This window comes from Spea bombifrons, chromosome 12 (genome assembly GCF_027358695.1).
Source record: "Spea bombifrons isolate aSpeBom1 chromosome 12, aSpeBom1.2.pri, whole genome shotgun sequence".
Taxonomy (NCBI): domain Eukaryota; kingdom Metazoa; phylum Chordata; class Amphibia; order Anura; family Pelobatidae; genus Spea; species Spea bombifrons.
In genome coordinates, this window is record NC_071098.1 from 19,642,321 (window position 1) to 19,664,548 (window position 22,228).

General features: G+C 43.2%; 1 protein-coding gene across 1 annotated transcript in view; it reads left to right on the forward strand.

The window, feature by feature from the left end:
• ATG12 (autophagy related 12) overlaps positions 1 to 7,501 on the forward strand; it is a 79,670-nt gene extending 72,169 nt beyond the window's left edge. The window contains exon 4 of the mRNA XM_053452587.1: positions 7,076 to 7,501. Within this exon, the coding sequence (XP_053308562.1) occupies positions 7,076 to 7,135 (60 nt within the window). The 3' untranslated portion in view covers positions 7,136 to 7,501. The remainder of the gene's footprint in view (positions 1 to 7,075) is intronic.
• Positions 7,502 to 22,228: the final 14,727 nt, after the last annotated feature.

Below are 22,228 nucleotides of genomic sequence, written 5' to 3' on the forward strand. Positions count from 1 at the left end.
ACATCCTGTGGTAGGAAGAAGGCTGATTGTCTTAGCATTGTTAATTGTATAGGTGTGAAGTGTTTCCCCTGTTATTGTGTGAGTTAGGCTTGTCTTAAGACCCCATGTAGGTATGACTACGTGTCACTGCTGCATACCTAATTATCAATTACATAACAGGTAGCTGTTAATCCTGTGAGCTCCTGTTATCCCTGTGTCCTGGCCATTGTCTGTCTTAAGCCAATTATATGTCTATCGTCATTCCATGTCTATGTCCCCAGTTAATGTAATTATTTATGTCTCGTGTCATCCTGTCCTTCCCCCGGATATTGTGTTGCAGGATTTGATCTAAGTACTTCCTTCCTGACATGGTAATTGGATCATGTGATATTTGTCTTGCCCCTTTTCTACTTGTGTGTATATATAGCTCTGTATTTGGCTTTAATAAATGAGTCCCGTTTTCACCTCAACATGAGTGTTGCCTGATGTTTGGGGTGGGCTGTAGCCTCGCTGTGTAGCTAAGCTTTGGATAGCCACAGTGCCAATGCAGCTACGGTGGTTCTGCTCGGCCCTGAAGGGGTTACTTGTTGGTGTCCCGTCAGGAGGAAGCAACATTTGGCCGGAGTACTTAGTCGGGGTACAGGACGGTCCTGTCACAGTATGTAGCTGCAGGAGAACTTGCACGTCCTGTTTTAACTGAAGCAGGACGTGCAAGTTCCGATTGCGGAAGACCCTAGGAACTTGGGTCTTCCGCAATCTGAAGACCCAAGATCCTGGGAAAGCTGGTAAGACTGTTCATGACGGGGTACTGAAGAACAGCAGGTATATGCACAAGACACCAGAGCCGCATTCAGACATAACAAACCTGGGAAAAGAACCAATTGGGGATATGACTATGTTATAAATGTAACGAGGTTGGTCATACAGCCAAGGACTGCCCGCATTCTCCACCAATTGTAACTGAATGTCCTTTAAAGCACAGGGAATCAGTCAGAGATCTTTCAGAATCGCTTGTCTTCTAGGGTAATAAAAACGCCAGTTCCAGATCCAGATAAAATCGAAATATTTATTTTCTTCAAACCAGCAGCTTAAACAAAAATACAATATAAACAAAAATAAACCCTTGCTCATCTGAGCACTAACTAAACATAGGATTGTGTTTCCTGTGTTTTATCAATCACATTCCTATAGTGTAGGTTTTTTTATTGTGCTACTCTTTCCTTGGGGCTTTAATTTTACACTTAAGGGCACACAAAATAAGCCAAAGTAGGGCGTATATACCGCCCATCCACTACTGTCACAAGATATATATATATACTCTGTCTTTACACACCTGCCTATACACACACACTACCCTTACACACTTACAGTAACTATAAAAAGTCTACACACCCCTGTTAAAATGCCAGGTTCATGTGATGTTAAAGAATGAGACAGATAGATCATGTCAGAACTTTTTCCACCTACCTTCAATGTGACCTATTGTCACGCTCTACCCAGGCTGCGGAGCTGCATGTCTTTTGTTTCCCTGTCTTGCTGTGGTCCATTTCTGGATTTCTGTATGTTCCTTCCTGAACCTCTGATTCCTTGATTCCAGTCTTGCTCTTTGCTTCAGCTCTGTTTCCTTTATAAGGTGTGCCCCACCCGTATGTTCTGTTTGTCTCAGTCTGTAGTCTACAGGTATGTCTCTCTGATATGTGCATAGATTCAATGTTCAGTTTATTTCGTACCTCTGTAAGCAGGCTTTAGCGTTAGGACCCACCGTCATTGGAGTACTTTGGCGTAGTGGTGGGTTAAGGATACTATGGCCATAAGATGTGACGGAATCTCCAATAGTTATAAAGTCCTAGGCTAGTTCCTGCATTTATGTGTGTCAGTCTGTGATGTAACCTGTGGGGTGTCCTGTAACCCCAGTAGAGGTATCTTGTCCTGTTCATGTCGGATCTTGAGTATTCCTTGTCTTGTTCCCTGTTGTACCCTGTTTTTTTTACTTTTTGTACCCTTTGGGACCGAGGATGTTTTAATGCTCTTACGGCGCTCGTGTAGATGAAATGTTCTCTTCACCCATTTAGTGTACCCACACAAGTTATGTATTGTAAATATTGTATATTATAAAAAAAATATTAGAAAACTTTTTTCACTTTTTTTTGAAAAATATTTTACTCATCCAAAAAAGCTAATGGAAAAAAACTGCTAAATAGATTCTACTATTTGTCCTGCAAGTTATTGGGCAATAAGGACAAGTAATGTTTTGCTATTTCAAAACCATTTTTTTTCCAAATCTGGTAATTCTTCCCACATGTGCTTTTGGGTATCTTTAAAGCGCCCAATGCAATTTACCCCATGAAACCATATATTTTTGAAAACCAGACGCTTCAAGGTATTTCAAATGCTGGTATTTTAACCCTTTCCACGCACTAATTCTATTTGTGGTAGTAATTTATTTTGTGTTTTTATATCACAAGAATTGCGCTTCAGGTATGGATTTACAGCTCCTGGTGTATGTCACCTTCAAACAACACCCCAATATGTGTTAAGAAACATCTCCAGAGCACAGTGATACTCCTATGCATGGGTTTGTCGGGTTGTTTGGGGGGGGTAAAACACCACATTTAGGAAGTGCACATTTTTTAACTTGGAACTTTTACATCTGGTCCTACTGCCCCATGTCCTAATAGGGCCATCTTTGAAGCTGGCTAATTCAATTTACCCCATCAAACCGTCAACCCCAATATGTGTTCAGTACAGTGATACCACCCATGCATGGGTTTGTCTGGTGTTTGGGGGCTAAAAGGCCACATTTGGGATGCTCACTTTTTTCCCTTTTTTTTACTTTTTTCCCCTTTTTTCACTTTTTTCCCCTCATTTTCACTTTTTTCCCCTCATTTTCACTTTTTTCCCCTCATTTTGGTCAGTCTGTCCCTATGCCCTATCTTTGAACTTGGCCTCTCCAATTTGCCCCATAAAACCATTTTTTTTAAATTAGACACCACATGGGTATTTGAAATGCTTTTACTTTTACTCTTTCCATGTCAACATGTTTAGGAAGATATAGCACTAATTTTAGCACTTCTTTTTGGACTTTTTAAAAAAAAATATTATAATATAATAACTGTTATTATTTAAATATTTTACTAATCACATTGTGATTAGAAAGCTGGACTCCATTGAATTGCATGGTTAAATGCAGTACCTGCAAGTGGAGCCAGAGTTCTCAAGAGGGTCTGTAGACCTTCGAGCAAACTTTTCCAACTTTATTTTTTACAGGACGCTTGTTTAATGAAATGACATGCCAGACATGTCATTGGTCGTTACCTGACCATTTGTGTCTGATGTGCCTGGGCTGTCATTGGATGTTAAGGGGTTAATCACAAAGTTCAGCTGTTCTAGTAGGATTTACCTGACATTAGCTGCATCTCAGAGCAAAAGTCTGCAGAGAGCTTCCAAGACATCAGAGGGATCTCACTGTTTAAAGATATCAGTCAGGAGAAGGGTACAAAATAATTTCCGAAGCATTAGAAATACCATGGAACACATCAAGTTTGTTTTGCAATTGAATTGTTAACGTTATTGGTCACTTTAAAGGTGGAAAGATTTCTGACATGATTTATCTTCAGGGCTGGCCCAAGACATAGTGCCGCCTGGGGCGAAGTTTGAAATGACACCCCCCCCTACCGACGCCACTGCTCATTATCTACCCTCCTCCCTCCCTATTATCTACCCTATCCCCCCCCCCCCGCCTTTGTACTTCACTTACCTTCCAGCAGTCCTGCGGCGAGTCTCCCTGCTCTGCCACGGTGCACGCTGCTTCACTGCTGAGCGCCGGAAATGACGTCATATTCCGGTGCTCAGCATTATTAGCCGGCACCGAGACCGAGCTAGAGGGCTCGCAGAGGAGAGAGAGGGGCGCCGAGCGGGTACTGACAACTTGATAAGTGAAAACCACTCGGCGTCGCTCTCTCTCTCTCCTCTGCTTAAAAAAAAAAAAAAAAAAAAAGCGATTGAGGCGCCTCTTTAAAAGTGCCGCCTGGGGCAATTGCCCCACTCTGCTCCATGGCAGGGCCGGCCCTGTTTGTCTCATTCTTTAACATCACAAGAACCTGGTATTTTAACATGGGTGTGGTAGACTTTTTATATCCACTGTACATACACATGCACAATTACTTGCCATTACACACAAACATACTGGCTCACACTTCTCTTTGCAGCCACACATTTACTTACCTAACATACACACACTTTCAGTATACAAACACACTCTCTCTGCTTACTCCTCCCTTTTTTCGATATATCTCTCCTATTCTTTATCCATGTATTTCTTATTTCTCCTCTTTGTAATTATCTATCTCTCCTCTCCACTTTCTCTCTCATTTCTCTTTAGCTCTCCTCTTTCTCCGTGGGATCTACCTAATCGGTTTCATTGCTCCCCCTTGCTCACTTCTCCCCATCTTTCATTATTAGATATGTGCAAATGGGCAAAAAACGATTCGCACTAATTTTTGGTTTGTTTTTGTGACATTCTTTTTTGGGCAACGCTGGCATTTTTTCCTCTTGTATAATATACTCCTCCTCAAATGCATTTACCCCTATCATAATTACACATGCAAGAGGTGTGCTTTCCCTGTATGTGATATACCGTATATTCCGGCGTATAAGACGACTTTTTAACCCCAGAAAATCTTCTTAAAGGTGGGGGGTCGTCTTATACGCCGGGTACTAACCGAGTACCGAATACTTACCCAGCCGGAGAGTCCCACGAAGCCACAAACCTCTAGGGGAGGGGCGAGTGGAGAAGTCGCCTCCCCTGGGCCGGTCTTCAGGGCCACGCTGAGGTAGGTGCAAGATCGTGATCTCCCCAACTAGCCCTGATCAGCAGGGCTGGTTGGGGAGATCACGACCTCCCTCTAACTAAACCAACATTAGGGAGCTCGAGGTCTGGCACTTCAGACCTCGGCTTCCCTGCTCCCTAATCACTACGCGCCGGCTATTGATGCCGAGCGCGGTGATGACGTCATGTCCGGGCACTCGGCATCAATTGCCGGCACGTAGTGATGAGGGAGCAGTAAACAGAGGTCTGACATGACAGACCTCGCGCTCCCACGGCTGGATGGAAGAAAGAAGATAGAAGATGAGAAAGGTAAGAGATGGGGAGAAAGTGGTGTGAGTGCAGTGTATGTATGTTGGTGTGAGATGGTTTGTGTGTTTGTAAGCTGGTGTGTATATATATATATATATATATATATACATACATACATACATACATACATACATACACACATACACATACATATATATATATATACACATACATATATATATATATATATATACATACATACATACATACATATATATATGTGTGTGTATGTATATATACATGTGTGTGTGTCTGTGTGTATGTATATATATATATATATATATCGTATTTGCTCGATTATAAGACGACCCTGATTATAAGACGACCCCCCCAAATCTTTTAACCCTATATGCCTTTTAACCCTATCTGGCACTTAGATATTAGGTATATTATGGGGAAGAGTGGCATATAGGGAGGTTTAAGGCATTTCAGGAGGCAGAGTGGCATTAAAGGGGGTTAAAAGGCATTTCAAAGAGCACTCTGCCTCCAGAAATGCCTTACACCCCCCATTTAACACTCCCCCTCCCTCCTCCAAACTTACCGGTGCTTCTGAGTTGGGGGGGCGCATAACACAGGAGGGTCCAGGTCCCCTGCATCTGAGCCCCAGGTGCTTAGTCCGGGCAGCATGTAGAGCTCCACGCTGCCCGGACTAAGCACCGGGGACTAAGCACCGGTGGGTAAGTTGGAGGGGGCATAACACAGGAGGATGCAGGTCCCCTGCATCCTCCTGTGTTATGCCCCCCTCCCCTCAAGCTTACCGGTGCTTCTGAGTCCCCAGTGCTTAGTCCGGGCAGCGTGTAGAGCTCTACGCGATTGTATCGTGTAGAGCTCTACACGCAGCCCGGACTAAGCACCGGGGACTCAGATGCACCGGTAAGTTGGGTCGGGGGTTAACACAGGAGGATCCAGGTCCCCTGCATCTGGGTCCCCAGTGCTTAGTCCGGGAAGCGTGTAGAGCTCTACGCAATTGTATCGCGTAGAGCTCTACACGCAGCCCGGACTAAGCACCGGGGACTCGGAAGCACCGGTAAGTGGGGGGGAGGGGGTTAACACAGAGGACTGCATCGCTGCGGGGGATCTGGATCTTAGTCTCATAATCAGACCTATTTGAGGTCTGATTATAAGACGACCCTGATTATAAGACGAGGGGTATTTTTCAGAGCATTTGCTCTGGAAAAAACCTTGTCTTATAATCGAGCAAATACGGTATATATATATATATGTGTGTGTATGTATATACATGTGTGGTGAGGGCAGTGTATAAATGTGTATGTATTGACAGGTGTATGTTAGTATGTGTAGATATGTGTGTGTGTGTGTGTGTGTGTGTAAGGGCAGTGTATGTATGTATATGTCTGTATAACAACCAGCCAATCACCGGTAAGATACATCGCTTGCCGTGATTGGCTGGTTGTTGTACGCTGGGTAGAGGGGTAGTCTTATACGGCGAGTATAGTCCAAACTCTATATTTGAACTGGAAAAATGGGGGTCGTCTTATACGCCGGAATATACGGTACTTGCCTCAAGTCAGCCCAGAGCACCGACTCAGCAAACACTGTGTGCAGGAATCTGTGTAAACTCCCATGCTCATGAGTGGAAAGTGCGCCCATTGATTTCAAAGTCAGCACTTTAATGTCCCTGACTGCTTCTGGGAGCCAATCAGTGAAAGAAATGTCTTGCCATGGAGAAGAAGGCAGCAGCAGGAGTGCATTTGTATTTTGTTTCTGTCTTGGCAGAATGCTACTTAAAGGATCTGCAGAATACTATAATATGCATTTTTCTATACTGTCCCTTTACTGAAAGAACAGGCATTACTTCTCTTTTAATCATGTGCACACTGCCCCTCCCATGGCTATATGCCAGAGTCTGTAAATCTGTAGAAAAATTGGGTTGTATTTATAAGGAATAGTTTTTTTTTTTTTTCATTTTAATATCATCCTATGTTTTTTGTCCTGCAGTGTTTTGGAAGTGATGGAAAACTGGTTTTACATTACTGTAAATCACAAGCTTGGGGATGAAGATGAAACTGCTGCAGCTGTGTGTTGTTGGAACAGCCATTTATAAGAAGAATATCCTAAACTTCGGTCGTTGTTATGGTCTTCCTCTCACTTCACAGTAGGATCTACTGTGAAGTTGTACACAAACTCCTCTAGGAAATGTCTTGAATTTATGTATTTTAAACAAAGGGCCATCCCAAAGAATCACACAGTGTGACATTAACAAATACACTGTTTAATTATGAGCTCTGTACATCACAACCAGTGACATTTCTCTGTTGATCAGTGATATACCTTGGAATAGAGTAATCCTGAATTGTTCTTTTGTTAATTCTAGAATCTTAAAAAAATCGACTAGGTTTTACCAATTTTCATTAAAGTAAAAGACACTTTAATGAAAATTGGTAAAACCTAGTCGAAATGTACCTAAGTGCTTTTCTTGCAGATATAAAACATGTTGGATTTGTTTATTTTATTTTTATCATAGTATGATATTGTAAAATTAGCAGTTTCCTAAAAAGCTTAACCTGCATGAAACTCCAAAGTACCATAATGCAATGCAAGAAATAAACCTTCAGTTTACTCTTTAAATGCCAGGGTTTGGTGCACATTTTCTATTTTGGGAGACAGGTCCATTTTGTTGTCATTGTTAGGTTTAGGTCACAACCATAAAAACACTTAACCCAGTAAAACTTTTTTTAAAAAATTCAGAACCAGTTAAGCTTTTCAAGGATACAAATCATGCATCTGGTGACATGATATAGGGTAAAATATGACTAAGAAGAAGTAGATGATGGTGTGCAATATATGAGAGGTCTGGACAACGCTGGGTGGTATAAGAGGTGTGCTAAAGACACAATCTAGGTAGGAAATATAAATGTCCGCATGCATGGCATTCTTACTACACACCTAGTGCTCCTGCTACAACTGTTATGACCCTTTATTGTCAACTTTCGGCCACAAAAAGTAATAAGTTTAATATTTTATTAAGACTCAGGGTTGACATTAATAGCATAGCAGTCAGAACAGACACAAAATAGGAATAGGTATACTGAACATGTTCCAATAAATTGTAACAGATTGTGACAGTCTTAATTTTCTCTCAAAAGGAAACCAATAAGCAAACCGAAACAAAAAACAACCATAAAGGAAAAAGTTAACCAGTCTCGCCTTCTCCCTCTCATCGAGTATGTCATGGCACTTAAACGTCAGTTTCGTCCATCCGAAGTCTACGATCAGCTATCCATACTGTCGTCCCCAACAGGACCCAGGGATGCCTGGAAGTAGGGCATAACCATCATCTACAGCGTTACCGTGGTGACAGATATCGGAGGTTGTTGTAGGAGCAGTGTAGAGCAATACCATGAAGTATATCTGAAAGTATCTCTGATTCTAAGCTTTGTAACATTGTCCAAATCCCCGCTAAAGTGTCATTGACTAAAAGTTTCCTGACACGGGTTTCCTTTGCCAAGCTCGGCGGGGATGTCTGTATCCACTGCTGTAAGATCGACTTCCTGGCAGCTGCCATCAGAATTCTAAGTAGAATTCTATTTCCCTTATAATTCCCAAAATTACTAACTCGGGTGTGATATGTTCCAAGGGAGTTTCAATCATTTACAGTTGGCTAGCATAGCTGCCCAAAAAGCCCTGAGTCAAAGACATCGCCAGAAACAGTGGTATAGATCAGCCTGAGGTGCATTACATTTCATGCAATTTGCATCAGCCCTAAGTCCCATACAAAAGAGACGCAGGGGGGGAAAATAGGCATAATGTGTAAATTTTGATTGCCCTTCTGTGTAAAGGACAGTAGGTAACGCCCTACCGGTCACATAAGCTGCCTCGTAAATATCGTCCAACTCCAAGGCATACACTCGAGCCACCTACGAGCCCCTCCCCCTTGTACGACAGGCAAGTATTGTGGCCTCCTCAAAATAGAGTACACCATCGCTGTTGAGCACATATTATAAAAGGTAGATCGAATCAGCTTATCCAGAGGATTCTCCCAATCCTCAGGAGTAAAATAACGTAGTTGAGCCAAAATATAGCAACGGACTTGAAAACAAACAAAGAAGGGTATCGGCAACTCTGACTTCACAGCTCTTATCCTCTCATAGGAGAGTATCGTCTGTGCCGCGTGATCCAGAAACGGAACAATTGTGATTATGCCACTATCTCCCCAAAGAGTATAAGGGTGTCCAGATCTAGCCTCCTGGAAGGCTGGGTTTCCCACGCATGGCAGAAATGGAATATATTGCCACTGAAGGCAGAGACGCAGCCTAGTCACCTTCCAGGCCCTAATTGTGGTAAACAGGAGAGGATTAGCTTTAACGGAGTCAGGGAGCTGAGAGTCAGAGGTGTGTAACGCCGTCGCGAGAGACAATTCCCAACAAACGGCCTGCTCCAGACACGGATCCTTATACAGACCATCGCGTCTGATCCGTTATACCGCATATTTCATCAATGCCGCCAAATTATAGTCCCTTGAAGAAGGCACATTGGAGGACCTGGGCCACTGTAGCCGGGACATGCTTGGTCTAGCTTTTTCCCCCGCCCGATGAACTTGGCAAACGTTTTATCTAATTCTTTTGCATCAGAAGGGGGCAACCAAATCGGGAGCATCTGCAAAGGGATAAGCAATCTAGGAAAGCTGATCATTTTTATCAAGGCTGCTCTACCCAAAAAAGAAAAGATGTAGTCCTTCCCAGCTGCTTAATTAATTCCTAATTTTTTGAATGATAGGATGAATATTAAGGGCGTAAAGCATTGACAGATCTTTAGGAAGCTTGACCCCTAAATAAGTAAGCGCAACAGACTCCAACACGATGTCCAAGGATTGGACACCCGGCAGAACCCTAGAGATCTCATCTTTGAAATATTTACTGCAAACCCGTGACTGCACCCCATCTGCACAGCACGTCGAACACCCCACCGAGAGAATTTCACGGGTCCATCACAAACAGCAGGTCATTAGTAAAGGCAGAGACTCCCACATCCCTGCCCCCTACCAACATACCCTCGTACTTAGCCCTCGTACAAAACCCAAATCAAAGGATCAAGAGCTATATTAAATAAAAGCAGCGACAGCGGGCAGCCCTGACGAACTCCCTGCTCCATTTTAACTTTCTCGGCATCTAGACCGTTAACGTGAAAGGTGGCGACAGGGGTAAAATACAATTTTCGAAACGGTTGCAGGAATGGAGCTCCCAAATATTGAAATTTAAGGATTCTTTCAAGATGGGCCCAGGCCACTCGGTCAAATGCCCCCTTAGCATCCAAACTCACCAACGCCATTGGGCGGCGTGAGGACCCCAATGCAGCCAGGGCGCTATTGATTAATTTAAAATGGGTTTCTGCCAGAGTGACACAGGATTCCAATTAGACATGTATATTTAGAACTGCGAGGCCATGGCTTGCCTAAATTGATTTAGCTAGGACCCTTGCCACTTTTTTATGATTATACATTATCTTATTCCATATTCTTGTATCACCTTTAAGTAGGTATTCTTGTAGAAAACACATAACTCATAAATAATGAAATAGCTCAGAATCAAATTCTAGAACTAGCGACGGGAAAGTCATAAGTTTACCATCTTTAAGTATCTGATCCTAATGCCGCTCTCCTTTCATTTTGAAAGAGCCAAATCAGTCATATATTGTTCTACTGCAGGCATGTCCAAACTTTTTTCGAAGAGTGCCAGATTTGATGAAGTGAACACGTGCGAGGGCCGACCATTTTGCCTGACATTTTCTGAACCATTAAAATTAAATGCAAATTAACTATTTTATGCAAAGTTTATTGAAAACGACATACCACATCTATCCCTTCCTCACTATCTCCCCTCCCTACCCCCCCTTCTCACAATCTCCCCTCTCCCTCGCTACCCCCTTCTCACAATCTCCCCTCTCCCTCCCTACCCCCCTTCTCACAATCTCCCCTCTCCCTCCCTACCCCCCCTTCTCACAATCTCCCCTCTCCCTCCCTACCCCTCCTTCTCACAATCTCCCCTCTCCCTCCCTACCGTTCTCACGATCTACCCTCTCCCTCCCTACCCCCCTTCTAACAATCTCCCCTCTCCCTCCCTACCCCTCTTCTAACGATCTACCCTCCCCCCCCTTCTCACGATCTACCCACTCCCTCCCTACTCCCCTTTGTAGGTCACTTACCGTCAACTCCTGTGTTGGGAGCTTGAGGCGTTTGTCCCGGGCGCCGGCGCTTCACTGCCGAGACAAACGCCTCACGCTTCCAACACTGCACTCTGGGCAGCGCAGAGGCAGGCGGCGGCGGCAGCAGCGAGCAGAGGAATCCTGGATTTCTGTCAGTCAGGGGGGCCCAAGAGGTGCCGAGCGGTCGTTTACAGCAACCGCTCAGCACCCCTTGGGCCCCCCTGACTGGCAGAACTCCAGGGCCCGGTCGCAGTTGCGACCCCGGTAGTTCCGCCACTGCCTACAATTTCTTCATCAGATGCCCTTGTGGCTGTGTGTGCCGGCGCAGGGAGAAGGAAAGCCCAAATCTAGCGACGTCCGAGATCGCAAGATTTGGGCTTTCCTTCTCCCTGCGCCGGCACACACAGCCACAAGGGCATCTGATGAAGAAATTGTGTAGGGGAGGGTTAGATTTCAACCCTCGTCTACAGTCAAACATGAACCCTGTTTAAAGTTACCGTATATTCCGGCGTATAAGACGACTGGGCGTATAAGACGACCCCCAACTTTTACAGTTCAAATATAGAGTTTGGACTATACTCGCCGTATAAGACTACCCCTCTACCCAGCATACAACAACCAGCCAATCACGGCAAGCAATGTACCTTACCGGTGATTTGCTGACATATACATACATGCACTGCCCTTACACACACACACACACACATATATATATATATGTGTATATATATATATATATATATATATGTGTATATATATATATGTATATATATATATATATATATATATCTACACATATGCCTGTCCATACATACACATTTATACACTGCCCTCACCACACACCCCTGCCTTTACACACATGTATATGTATAATATATATATATATATATATATATATATATATATACACACACATACACGTGTGTGTGTGTGTGTGTGTGTGTGTATATATATATATATATATACATATATATATATATATATATACACATACACATACATACATACACACACCAGCTTACAAATACACTGACCATATCACACCAACATACATACACTGCACTCACACCCCTTTCTCCCCATGTCTTACCTTATTTTCTGTCTTCTTTCTTCCATCCAGTTGTGGGAGCGCGAGGTCTGGCACTTCAGACCTCAGCTTCCCTGCTCCCTCATCACTACGCGCTGGCAATTGATGGCGAGCGCCGGGACATGACGTCATCCCTGCGCACGGCATCAATAGCCGTCGCGTAGTGATTAGGGAGCAGGGAAGCCGAGGTCTGAAGTGCCAGACCTCGAGCTCCCTAATGTTGGGCTAGTTAGAGGAAGGTCGTGATCTCCCCAACCAGCCCTGCTGATCAGGGCTAGTTGGGGGAGATCACGATCTTGCACATACCTCGGCGCGGCCCTGAAGACCGGCCCAGGGGAGGCGGCTTCTTCACTCGCCCCTCCCCTAGAGATTGGTGGCTTCGTGGGAACCTCCGGCTTGGTAAGTACCCGGTGGATGCCCAAATCTGGCGCTTTCCTTCTCCCTGCGCCGGCTGATGACGCCAAGTCCCGGTGCTCACTTGGGGGGCCGTATCAGTCCGGAACGCGGGCCGCAATTGGCCCGCGGGCCGGACTTTGGACATGCCTGTTCTACTGTGTTCACACCAGTATAAGTTGGAAAGCTACCTTGTATTCTTACAATTTTCTTTTTTTTTCTCTCAATTCTCCGTTTATTAAAAGTATTCATAGAAAAATATACCACAAGGAGCAAATACAGCATGCAGTATACAGAAGAGTGGTACAGTGAGCATAACACGCAGTACAATATCAGGCACAACCAAAACAAAGTGACATTCAGGCATTCCGTAAATGGATCAATGGTACAAAAAGCAGGCATCCTCACAGTACACAATCTAGTGGTAATTCAGTAAACTGCACGACCGGAGGCACTGAGAAATGAGTAGCTCGAAACCAAGCTGAAACTTACATAGAACCAAACAACAAGAGGATGGACATGTTGTAGGGACAAAGAGTACCATGCTGCGTAGTGAGACATTTTTATAATAGGGGGAGAAGCCACATAATTTACACAGCAGAGACCCGAGAGGTAAGTCAACAGGGATCCAGGGCTGGCGGAGTGCCAGGAAGACCCGGCAAAACCCTCTGAAAGGTGGGTGACTTAAGGAACTCTCCACGGCAGCCATTTCAGGCCATTCTTATACCCTAAACCCCTAGAGGACAACACCAAGTCCTCCATTTGGCATAGAAAGTTAACATGTTTCAACCAGGCGGAAAGCGGAGGACAGACAGGTTGCTTCCAAAACCTAGGGATGGTGGCCCTGGCAGCATTAAGGAGCTGAATAGTCAGGGAGCGTTTGCAGGACCCCAGGCTCAACTGCGTGTGATGGAGGATAACACCCTCGGGTGAGGTGGAAATCAGGGTCCGTAGTCTCCCGAATCACTGCCTCAACAGCTAACCAAAGAGGCCTTACCAGGGGACAGGCCCACCAAATGTGGAGATAGGAGCCAACACCAGAACCATACCTCCAACAGTATGGTGGGACGTGGGGCAGAAAATGATGAAGTTCTGCTGGCACCCGATACCACCTAGTGAGCAATTTGTAGGATGATTGGGAGGAGATAGCTCCCTTGTGGGTGAGAAGGATAACCTTATCCCAGTCAGCATCGTCCAGGGAGAGACCTAGGTCCCTTTCCCATAGGCCGAAAAAGTAAGGTTTAGTCTGGGAGCGTTGTATCAGGTACAAATTGTACATGGTGGATAAAAGGTGGGCGTGACGACCCTTATCAGCAGTATTCTCTACGCAGAATGTTTTTAGATTTTGCTTATTAGTATTCCAAATAAGTCCCTTTAAATCTTCAAGACCCAAAGCCTCAGATTCTATAGCATACCAGTCCCCACTCTTTTAACCATTTCAGTAAATTCATAAAACTATTTTCCATAATGAATATGCCAAGATAATCGAAACCAAACTTGGTCCAGGCGAAATCGTATTTGTTTTTATCCAATCTATAGTATCTGGGTCTATCTTGGTTGCCGTTACTTGGGTTTTCGAAATACTCATTTTATAATTTGAGACTGAACTAAAATCTTTTAATTCTTCCATGAGAAACAACAAGAAGTCATCTAGATAGAGGCTGATTTTGAGCGCTATATTTTTAGTACAAAAGCCTTTTATACTCAAGTTATTTCTAATACATGTAGCGACTGGTTCAATTAACAGAATATAGAGTAATGGCGAAAGTGGGCAGCCTTGTCTACTTCCATCACTCAACAAAAAACAATCTGAGATGATATTTTGTCCAACTGTCCTAGGTGATAGTATAACGATAGTATAGCTTTCTGTATCCACTCATTCCAAATGCTGACAATGTCTGTACTACGAACTGACTCTGTTGAATGCTTTCTCTGCATCAACAGCCATTATCAGCAGTGGAATGTTTTTCTTTTCCACCGCATCTAAAATGTCAATTATTCTACTTGAATTGTAGCAGGCGGATTCATTATTGTAAAACCAATCTGATCTCTTTGGATAATTTAATTCACAATTAGCTTTAAACGCGCTGCTGAAATTGAAGAGAAAAGTTTGACAGTATTTATGGTGATAGCTTAACGACTAAAGGGGTTCTTTCCCCGTTTTAGTATGGGCTGTATATTGGCTCGAGTCATCTCTTCAGGGAAGCCACCTAAAGAAACTGCATTATTAAATGTCATTGTTAAATGTTAACATAGTAACATAGTTCATAAGGTTGAAAAAAGACCAAAGTCCATCAAGTTCAACCTATATACATATTGTGTCCCTACTGTGTTGATCCAGAGGAAGGCAAAAAAACCCTTATGAAGCAGATGCCAATATGGCAATCAGAATAAATCCCTGGATCAACGTTCTGTCCCTATTACTCTAATATCCATAACTTGTAATATTATTGCTTTCAAGAAACACGTCCAGGCTCCTTTTGAACTCTTTTATTGAGTTTACCATTACCACTTCCTCTAGCAGAGAGTTCCATAATCTCACCACTCTTACTGCAAAGAACCCTCGTCAGTGCTGGTGTAGAAACCTTCTTTCCTCCAGCCGTAGAGGATATCCCCTTGTTATAGATACAGTCCTGGGTATAAATAGGTCCTGGGAGTGATCTCTGTACTGCCCCCTTATATATTTATACATAGTTATTAAATCCCCCCTAAGCCGTCTTTTTTCCAAACTAAATAACCCTAATTCTGATAATCTTAGTCCTCCCATTCCCCTTATTACTCTGGTTGCCCGTCTTTGAACCCTCTCCGGCTCCACTATATCTTTCTTGTACACTGGTGCCCAGTACTGTACACAGTATTCCATGTGTGGTCTGACTAGTGACTTGTACAGTGGTAGAATTATTTCCTTGTCGTGGGCATCTATGCCCCTTTTGATGCACCCCATGATTGTATTTGCCTTAGCAGCAGCTGCCTGACACTGGTCGCTACAGGTAAATTTACTGTTAACTAAAACTCCTAAGTCCTTTTTCCATGTCAGTCGTCCCCAGTGTTTCCCCATATAATACATATTCCCAGCCTGGATTTTTCTTCCCCATAAACCTTACATTTATCTGTGTTGAACCTCATCTGCCATATCCCAGCCCAAGCCTCCAACCTATGCAGATCCATTTGTAATCGTGCACTGTCCTCTATTGTGTTAACCACGTGTGGTAAAGTGTATGGGAGAGTGGTTGATGGGATATATATCTCACCTGGTTTCCTCAGCCAGGCACGGTAGAAAACCCAGGAGCCCTCAGGTGAGGCTTCCTAAGCTCATTACTGGGGAGGAAGCCTTAAAAGAGAGGGCTGTTAGGTTTGCAGGAGGGAGGAGAAACTGAGTGAAGGAGAAGCTACAGCCCACCAGGTATGAAGCTTTACCTAGGGAAAACCTGATACTTTGCTTTGTGCTAGACCTTAGGCTCGTAGAGAGGTATCCAAATGTTTAGTTAGAGCCGGACAGGCTTAGAGTTTGTTTTGTTTACAGGGTGCTCTGTGCCTGCAGCATCTAAATAAACACTCTTTACGTTTGAAACCTGTGTGAATACTGTCATTGCCACCCCATGCGTGAGTTGTTCCCTACACACGTTACAGAGCTTAGTATTGTCTGCAAAGATTGATACTTTACTATACAATCCCTCTACAACGTCATTAATAAATATATTAAAAAGAATAGGACCCAAAACTGACCCCTGTGGTACCCCACTAGTAACAGTCACCCACTCAGAGTATGTACCATTAATAACCACCCTCTGTTTCCTATCACTGAGCCAGTTACTTACCCACATACACACATTCTCCCCCAGCCCAAGCATTCTCATTTTATGTACCAGCCTTTTATGTGGCACCATATCAAATGCTTTGGAAAAATCAAGATATACGACATCCAGCGATTCACCCCGATCCAGTCTTGAGCTCACCTCCTCATAAAAGCTGATCAGGTTAGTTTGACAGGACCGATCCCTTGTAAACCCATGCTGATATGGAGTCATACATTTATTTTCATTGAGATACTCCAAAATAGCATCTCTTAGCAAATCCTCAAACAGTTTACACACAACAGAAGTTAAACTAACAGGCCTATAATTCCCCGGGTCACTTTTTGAATATTGGCACAACATTTGCTATGCGCCAGTCCTGGGGAACAGACCCTGTCACTATAGAGTCCTTGAATATTAGAAATAGGGGTCTGTCTATTACATTACTTAACTCGCGGGGGTGAATGCCGTCTGGACCTGGTGATTTGTCTATTTCGATTTTTTTTAGGCTGCACTGTACTGGGGCATTTATCTCATCCTGCTGTATATTACCTGGCAGGTAATTCTCTGGAATACAGCAGAGAAGAATATATTTAATAGATTAGTTTTTTTCTGATCCCCGTCTATAACTTTTCCCTCATTACTTTTTAAGGGGCCAACGCTTTCATTTTTAACCTTTTTACTATTTATATAGTTAAAGAACATTTTGGGGTTTGTTTTACTCTCTTTGGCAATGAGTCTTTCTGTCTCCACTTTTGATGCTTTTATCTGATTTTTACATTTTTTCCCCCCGATAGCTTTTTAGTGCTTCCTCACTGCCTTCCTGTTTTAATAGCTTAAATGCCTTTTTTGCCATTTATTCCCCCTTTACATTTTTATTTATCCACATTGGTTTTCTCTTGTTCCTGACTCTTTTATTCCGATACGGTATGTACCTTTCACAGTGAGAATTTAAGATATTCTTAAAAATCTCCCATTGCGTGTCTGTACTCTTGTTTGTGAGGACATTTTCCCAATTTACAGTGTTAAGGGCTTCTCTTAGTTGATCAAACTTTGCCTTCCTAAAGTTCATAGTTCTTGTGGCTCCTCTAAGAGTTCCCTTATTGAAGGACAAGTTATAATGTATCATATTGTGATCACTATTTCCTAGATGCCCCCTGACCTGGACATTAGTTACTCTGTCAGGTCTGTTGGTTAATATTAAGTCCAGTAGGGCGCCCCCTCTGGTCAGGTCCTGTACCATTTGGGACAGATAATTATCCTTACTTATAGTCAGAAACCGGTTTCCTTTATGAGATTCACAGGTCTCGGTTTCCCAGTTTATGTCGGGATAGTTAAAGTCCCCCATAATAACCACCTCATGTTCTTTAATTTGATTCTTAAAAGTTTTGAAAAAGAAATGACTAAATCCATCTGGTCCTGTATATTGCTTTATCAATTTCCAACTGAGTAATTGGTGAATGTAATGTATTTTTTGTGTTTGAGAAATTTGGGGGAGTTTAGCTTCAGATAGATATTGTTTAATCCACTCATCTGATTGTAGTAATTTGAGATTATATAATTTTTTTATGATAGTCGTTGAAATGCCTATATATGTATATGTAATCATGTTAATATTACATACCAGAATAATAAATCTTCCTCTAATTCTTGAAATAGCATAGCTACTTTATTTTTTAAAATATTTTTGTTCTAGAAATAAAAAAATTAAAATGTACAGTACCTGTATTCAACCTGCAAAGGAGGGGATTTTCAGTGTCTCTGAATGCCATGCTATTGGGGCATTTCAGCAAAAAAGTTTAAGCTTAGGAGGGGATCATGCCTGGCAAGTCATTGGTTGTTAAGTGGTTAATAAATGAAAGAGATTAATAATAGAAAAAGGTTTAGCAGGAAACCCTTTTTGGGGGACATTTTTAGCGAGGCATTTTGTGTGCAAGACTAAAATTGCTGAAGACCTCCTCTGCTAGGAGAAAAGGATGGGGCGGCTGGCTGATCCCACTACCTGACAGTTGTTACCTATCCATCCGGATGTGTGGCATCTGCATAGGATTAAATTGAGGCAGTAATACTTCTTTATGACCCATTTAATTTTTTGGGTTCTAGGAGTAGTCTGAAACTCTGACATTTTAGTTGAGACTTTGTGTTGAATTCGTCATCATACGTGCGAGCCTGGTCCCTGTTTTGTACATACGTTTGTTGCCTCCCTCCAATGTTTATTTGATCAACACTCCTAAAATTCACGGCCTATTGTTATTCTAACCTAGCCCTTTCATTTAGCTAGGAAGCTTTTCAGCTAACAGAAGTCCAACATCACATATTGTAGTTCTTAAACGAACCCTCTCTTAAATACCTTATTAGAGGTCAGCAAGATCAAGCCAGTGAAGTCCCTGAGTCATTTACCAACTGATGGCGAGTAAGAGCTTTGCCAACGTTAAATGGTACATGTATAGTCCTTAAGCTTCCATGTATCTTATTTCGGATGCAGGCAGCTTTGTGAGCTGGCTACTGTACTTAATTCAGCTTTGGTTCTTCAAATTTCCAACTTGTGTCACGTTTCGGGCCGTCACTCGGTCATACGAAAACAAATCAATCCGGTCCGAGTACACTAAGTTTTTTCCTAAATTGTTTTTCTGGTGAACGATAAGTTCATGCGACCGGGGCAACTGGCCATTACGCCTTATTCTTCATCATTTCTGAAAGTCTCGGACTTGTGTCCCGTGGCTGATCATTTCGTTTTTGGTGCCCAGTTGCAGTCCTGGGGGCCTGTTGTTTTTGACTGGGAGACCGAGAGCCAGTCCTCATTTGCCCTTCCCCAGGGAGCCGTTGTCGTCAGTCACATTTATCAGATATGTTAGGTTATTGCGTACCAGGATTGGCCTTAACCCACTCGGGGCAGCCTTGGTGGCCCATGTGATTACAAAACCTAGGCAGATGGAACTCCTCCTGTTTATCTCTTTAGATCCCACAACCAACCTCGGAAATGCCTTCACGTCACTCGCTGTATAAGCTTGGTCATTCATATTGTCATGTTTTGGTTTATTAATAAGTTATGGTACGACTAACTTTGTGTCTTCTTTTTGCCTCGTTAGGTCTACCTGGTACGTCGGTCATGGCACACCTCAGACCGAATGGACCCTCTCTTGGTCTTTGGTTCTCCTATTCGTTTGCCCCTAACACAAATGTTAAGGCTAATGTATATTAGAATGTAGCTCTGGGAGGGGCTATGGTTATTTAACCAGCGTCTTTCTCTCCCTCCCACAGCTACGTTACAGTGCCTAACATTGCCCTCCCTTGTCCCCCTCCCTCTATTTATTTCCTCTTTTCTCCTCTATCCTTTCTTTCATTCTGTTTATGGGGTGGCCCTCTCTAGGCCTACCTGGTATGTCGGTCATGGTCCTCTTGATCTTTGGTCTCCGTTCCACCAATCCTATTCATTTTCCCCCTAACACAATTATATATTTTTCAGGAAAAAGAAAACTATTGACAACTTTCACCAAATCCAGTGGTAACAAGAGTTACAGAGTGTGTTGCCCTAGTCTTTCCAAGCAGATACAATGAAACATCCAAGTAATCTGGAATACGGGGCAGGTGGAAGGCCTTATTTAAATATATATATATCTCCTGCTACCCTACAGGGTTTAATAAAAGCCTACACTATGGCTGAAAAGTTTAGGATGATGGTTGCCTGTATTTAGCTATGTGGGGTCACCTCCTAGTAATATCACAAAAAATATATTTATACTTTGTGATGGGGTCATCCTTAGGTGCATAAATTCAATAGGAAATAAATCCAAGTTAATTAAATTCTCTTCATAGCTGAAGGTTCTCAATGTCAGTTAATACTTTTTGTGGCTCACCTTTAAGACCTTATTAATATATATTATTAATAAGGACCTACCTAGTCCTGTGGTTTGGGAAAGTTGGAATCTTATGCAGGTAGTCCATGCCTTGCACTGCCCCAAACCAATCACTGGTAAGGAACACAAGTAGATAGGGCAGGTCACAGTGAGCAAGAGTATTCAACAAACCTTTTAGAGGATGAAGCACAAACAGACATCAGGATACAGACAAACGTCAAGATGTTCATAGACTGCTGGGTGCTGGCAGATGGATGGGTGCTGGCAGATGGCAGGAGACTAGAGCCAGAGAGCTGGTCATCAGCTGGTAGTAGTTGTAGCACAGGTGGACAAACCAGGAAGTCTGGAGATAAGTCCAGGTCAAATACAGGAGGCAATTTCAAACCGAAAGGCAAAGCAAAATAATAGTCAAGAACAAGTCTAAGGTTGGTACCAAAAGATCAAGCCAGGGTCACAGGAACAAGGTACGGTGGGTAGGCTTTTCCAGGACAGAGTGACTGCACTCTCCCGGGTGGGCATCTAGGGTTGTGCTGCCACATACCAGCGCCCTGACATAGCAGCTGATGTTAACCAGAACTTGTGGATATCCTGCAGGCACCCTGGAGCAGGCAGGCAACATAGCAGTAGAATCATGTGCAGGATGCAAGGAGCAAGGGACAAGGAGACCAAGGAAGAAACATAACCAGACAAGATATACATAATACAGGGTACCACAGGGAACAAGACAAGGAATACTAAAGATCTGACATGAACAGGACAGGACACCCCTCTACCGAGGATACAGGACAGGACACCCCTCTATCGGGGATACAGCTTACATCACAGAATGACACACTTGCCCTTACACTCACCCTAACATACAAACACTTTCAAAATACACTCTATCTCCCTTCTCACTATCCACTTTTTGCCCACCTCTTTTCTCCCTATCTATCCTCTTACTCATTATTATATTTACTCACGCCAACACACACTTACACAGACATCCATGCTTACAGACTTACACAAACACATCCGTATCCACACACACACACATCCATGCACACATACAGTGCATGCTTGCAAACACATATACAGATCCATTCTCACACATATATCTGTGCTTACACATACACATCCATGCTCACGCACTTAGACATCAATGCACACAAACACTCATACACATGCATGCTCAGAAACCCTCTCTCTCCGTCTTTACTCATCCCTTTGCTCTGCAGCAGTCTGCAGATCTTCTTGGCTGGCCTCACAATATGCAAAAAGCCTCATGTTTAACTGCAAGGTCACGGGACCCCGCAGATACACATGAGGCTGCTCCTGCCTCCCCAACTGGTACATATCCCTGAATGGAGACTCTGGGAACACAGTAATATCTTAGTTTACTTATATCCAGGCCTTGCATTCCATTGCTCTTTTTAGTGTATGACCTTTTGTGAGGTGCTCATCAGCAGTGACTTTTGGACAGGGCCAGCCCAAGAAATTGTGCTGCCTGGGTCCAAGCATGGAATGCTGCCCCTCACAAAAACCAAAGTCACACTCTCTCACCCTCTCATTCACTGCTTCAGTGTCCCTGTCTTCTTTCTCACAGCTCCGCTTCTTCTTGTTATTTTTTTTTCTTCCTTCCTCCTCATACACTCACATACATACTCAGATGTTCAAGCACATACTTACATACCCAGATGCACACTTTAGCATACCCAAAGACATGTTCACACACTAACACACCCAAAGACACGTTTGCACACTAACATACCCAGGCACACACTAACATATCCAAACATTCTTTCACTAGCATACCAAGACATAAATGCTAACACAACCA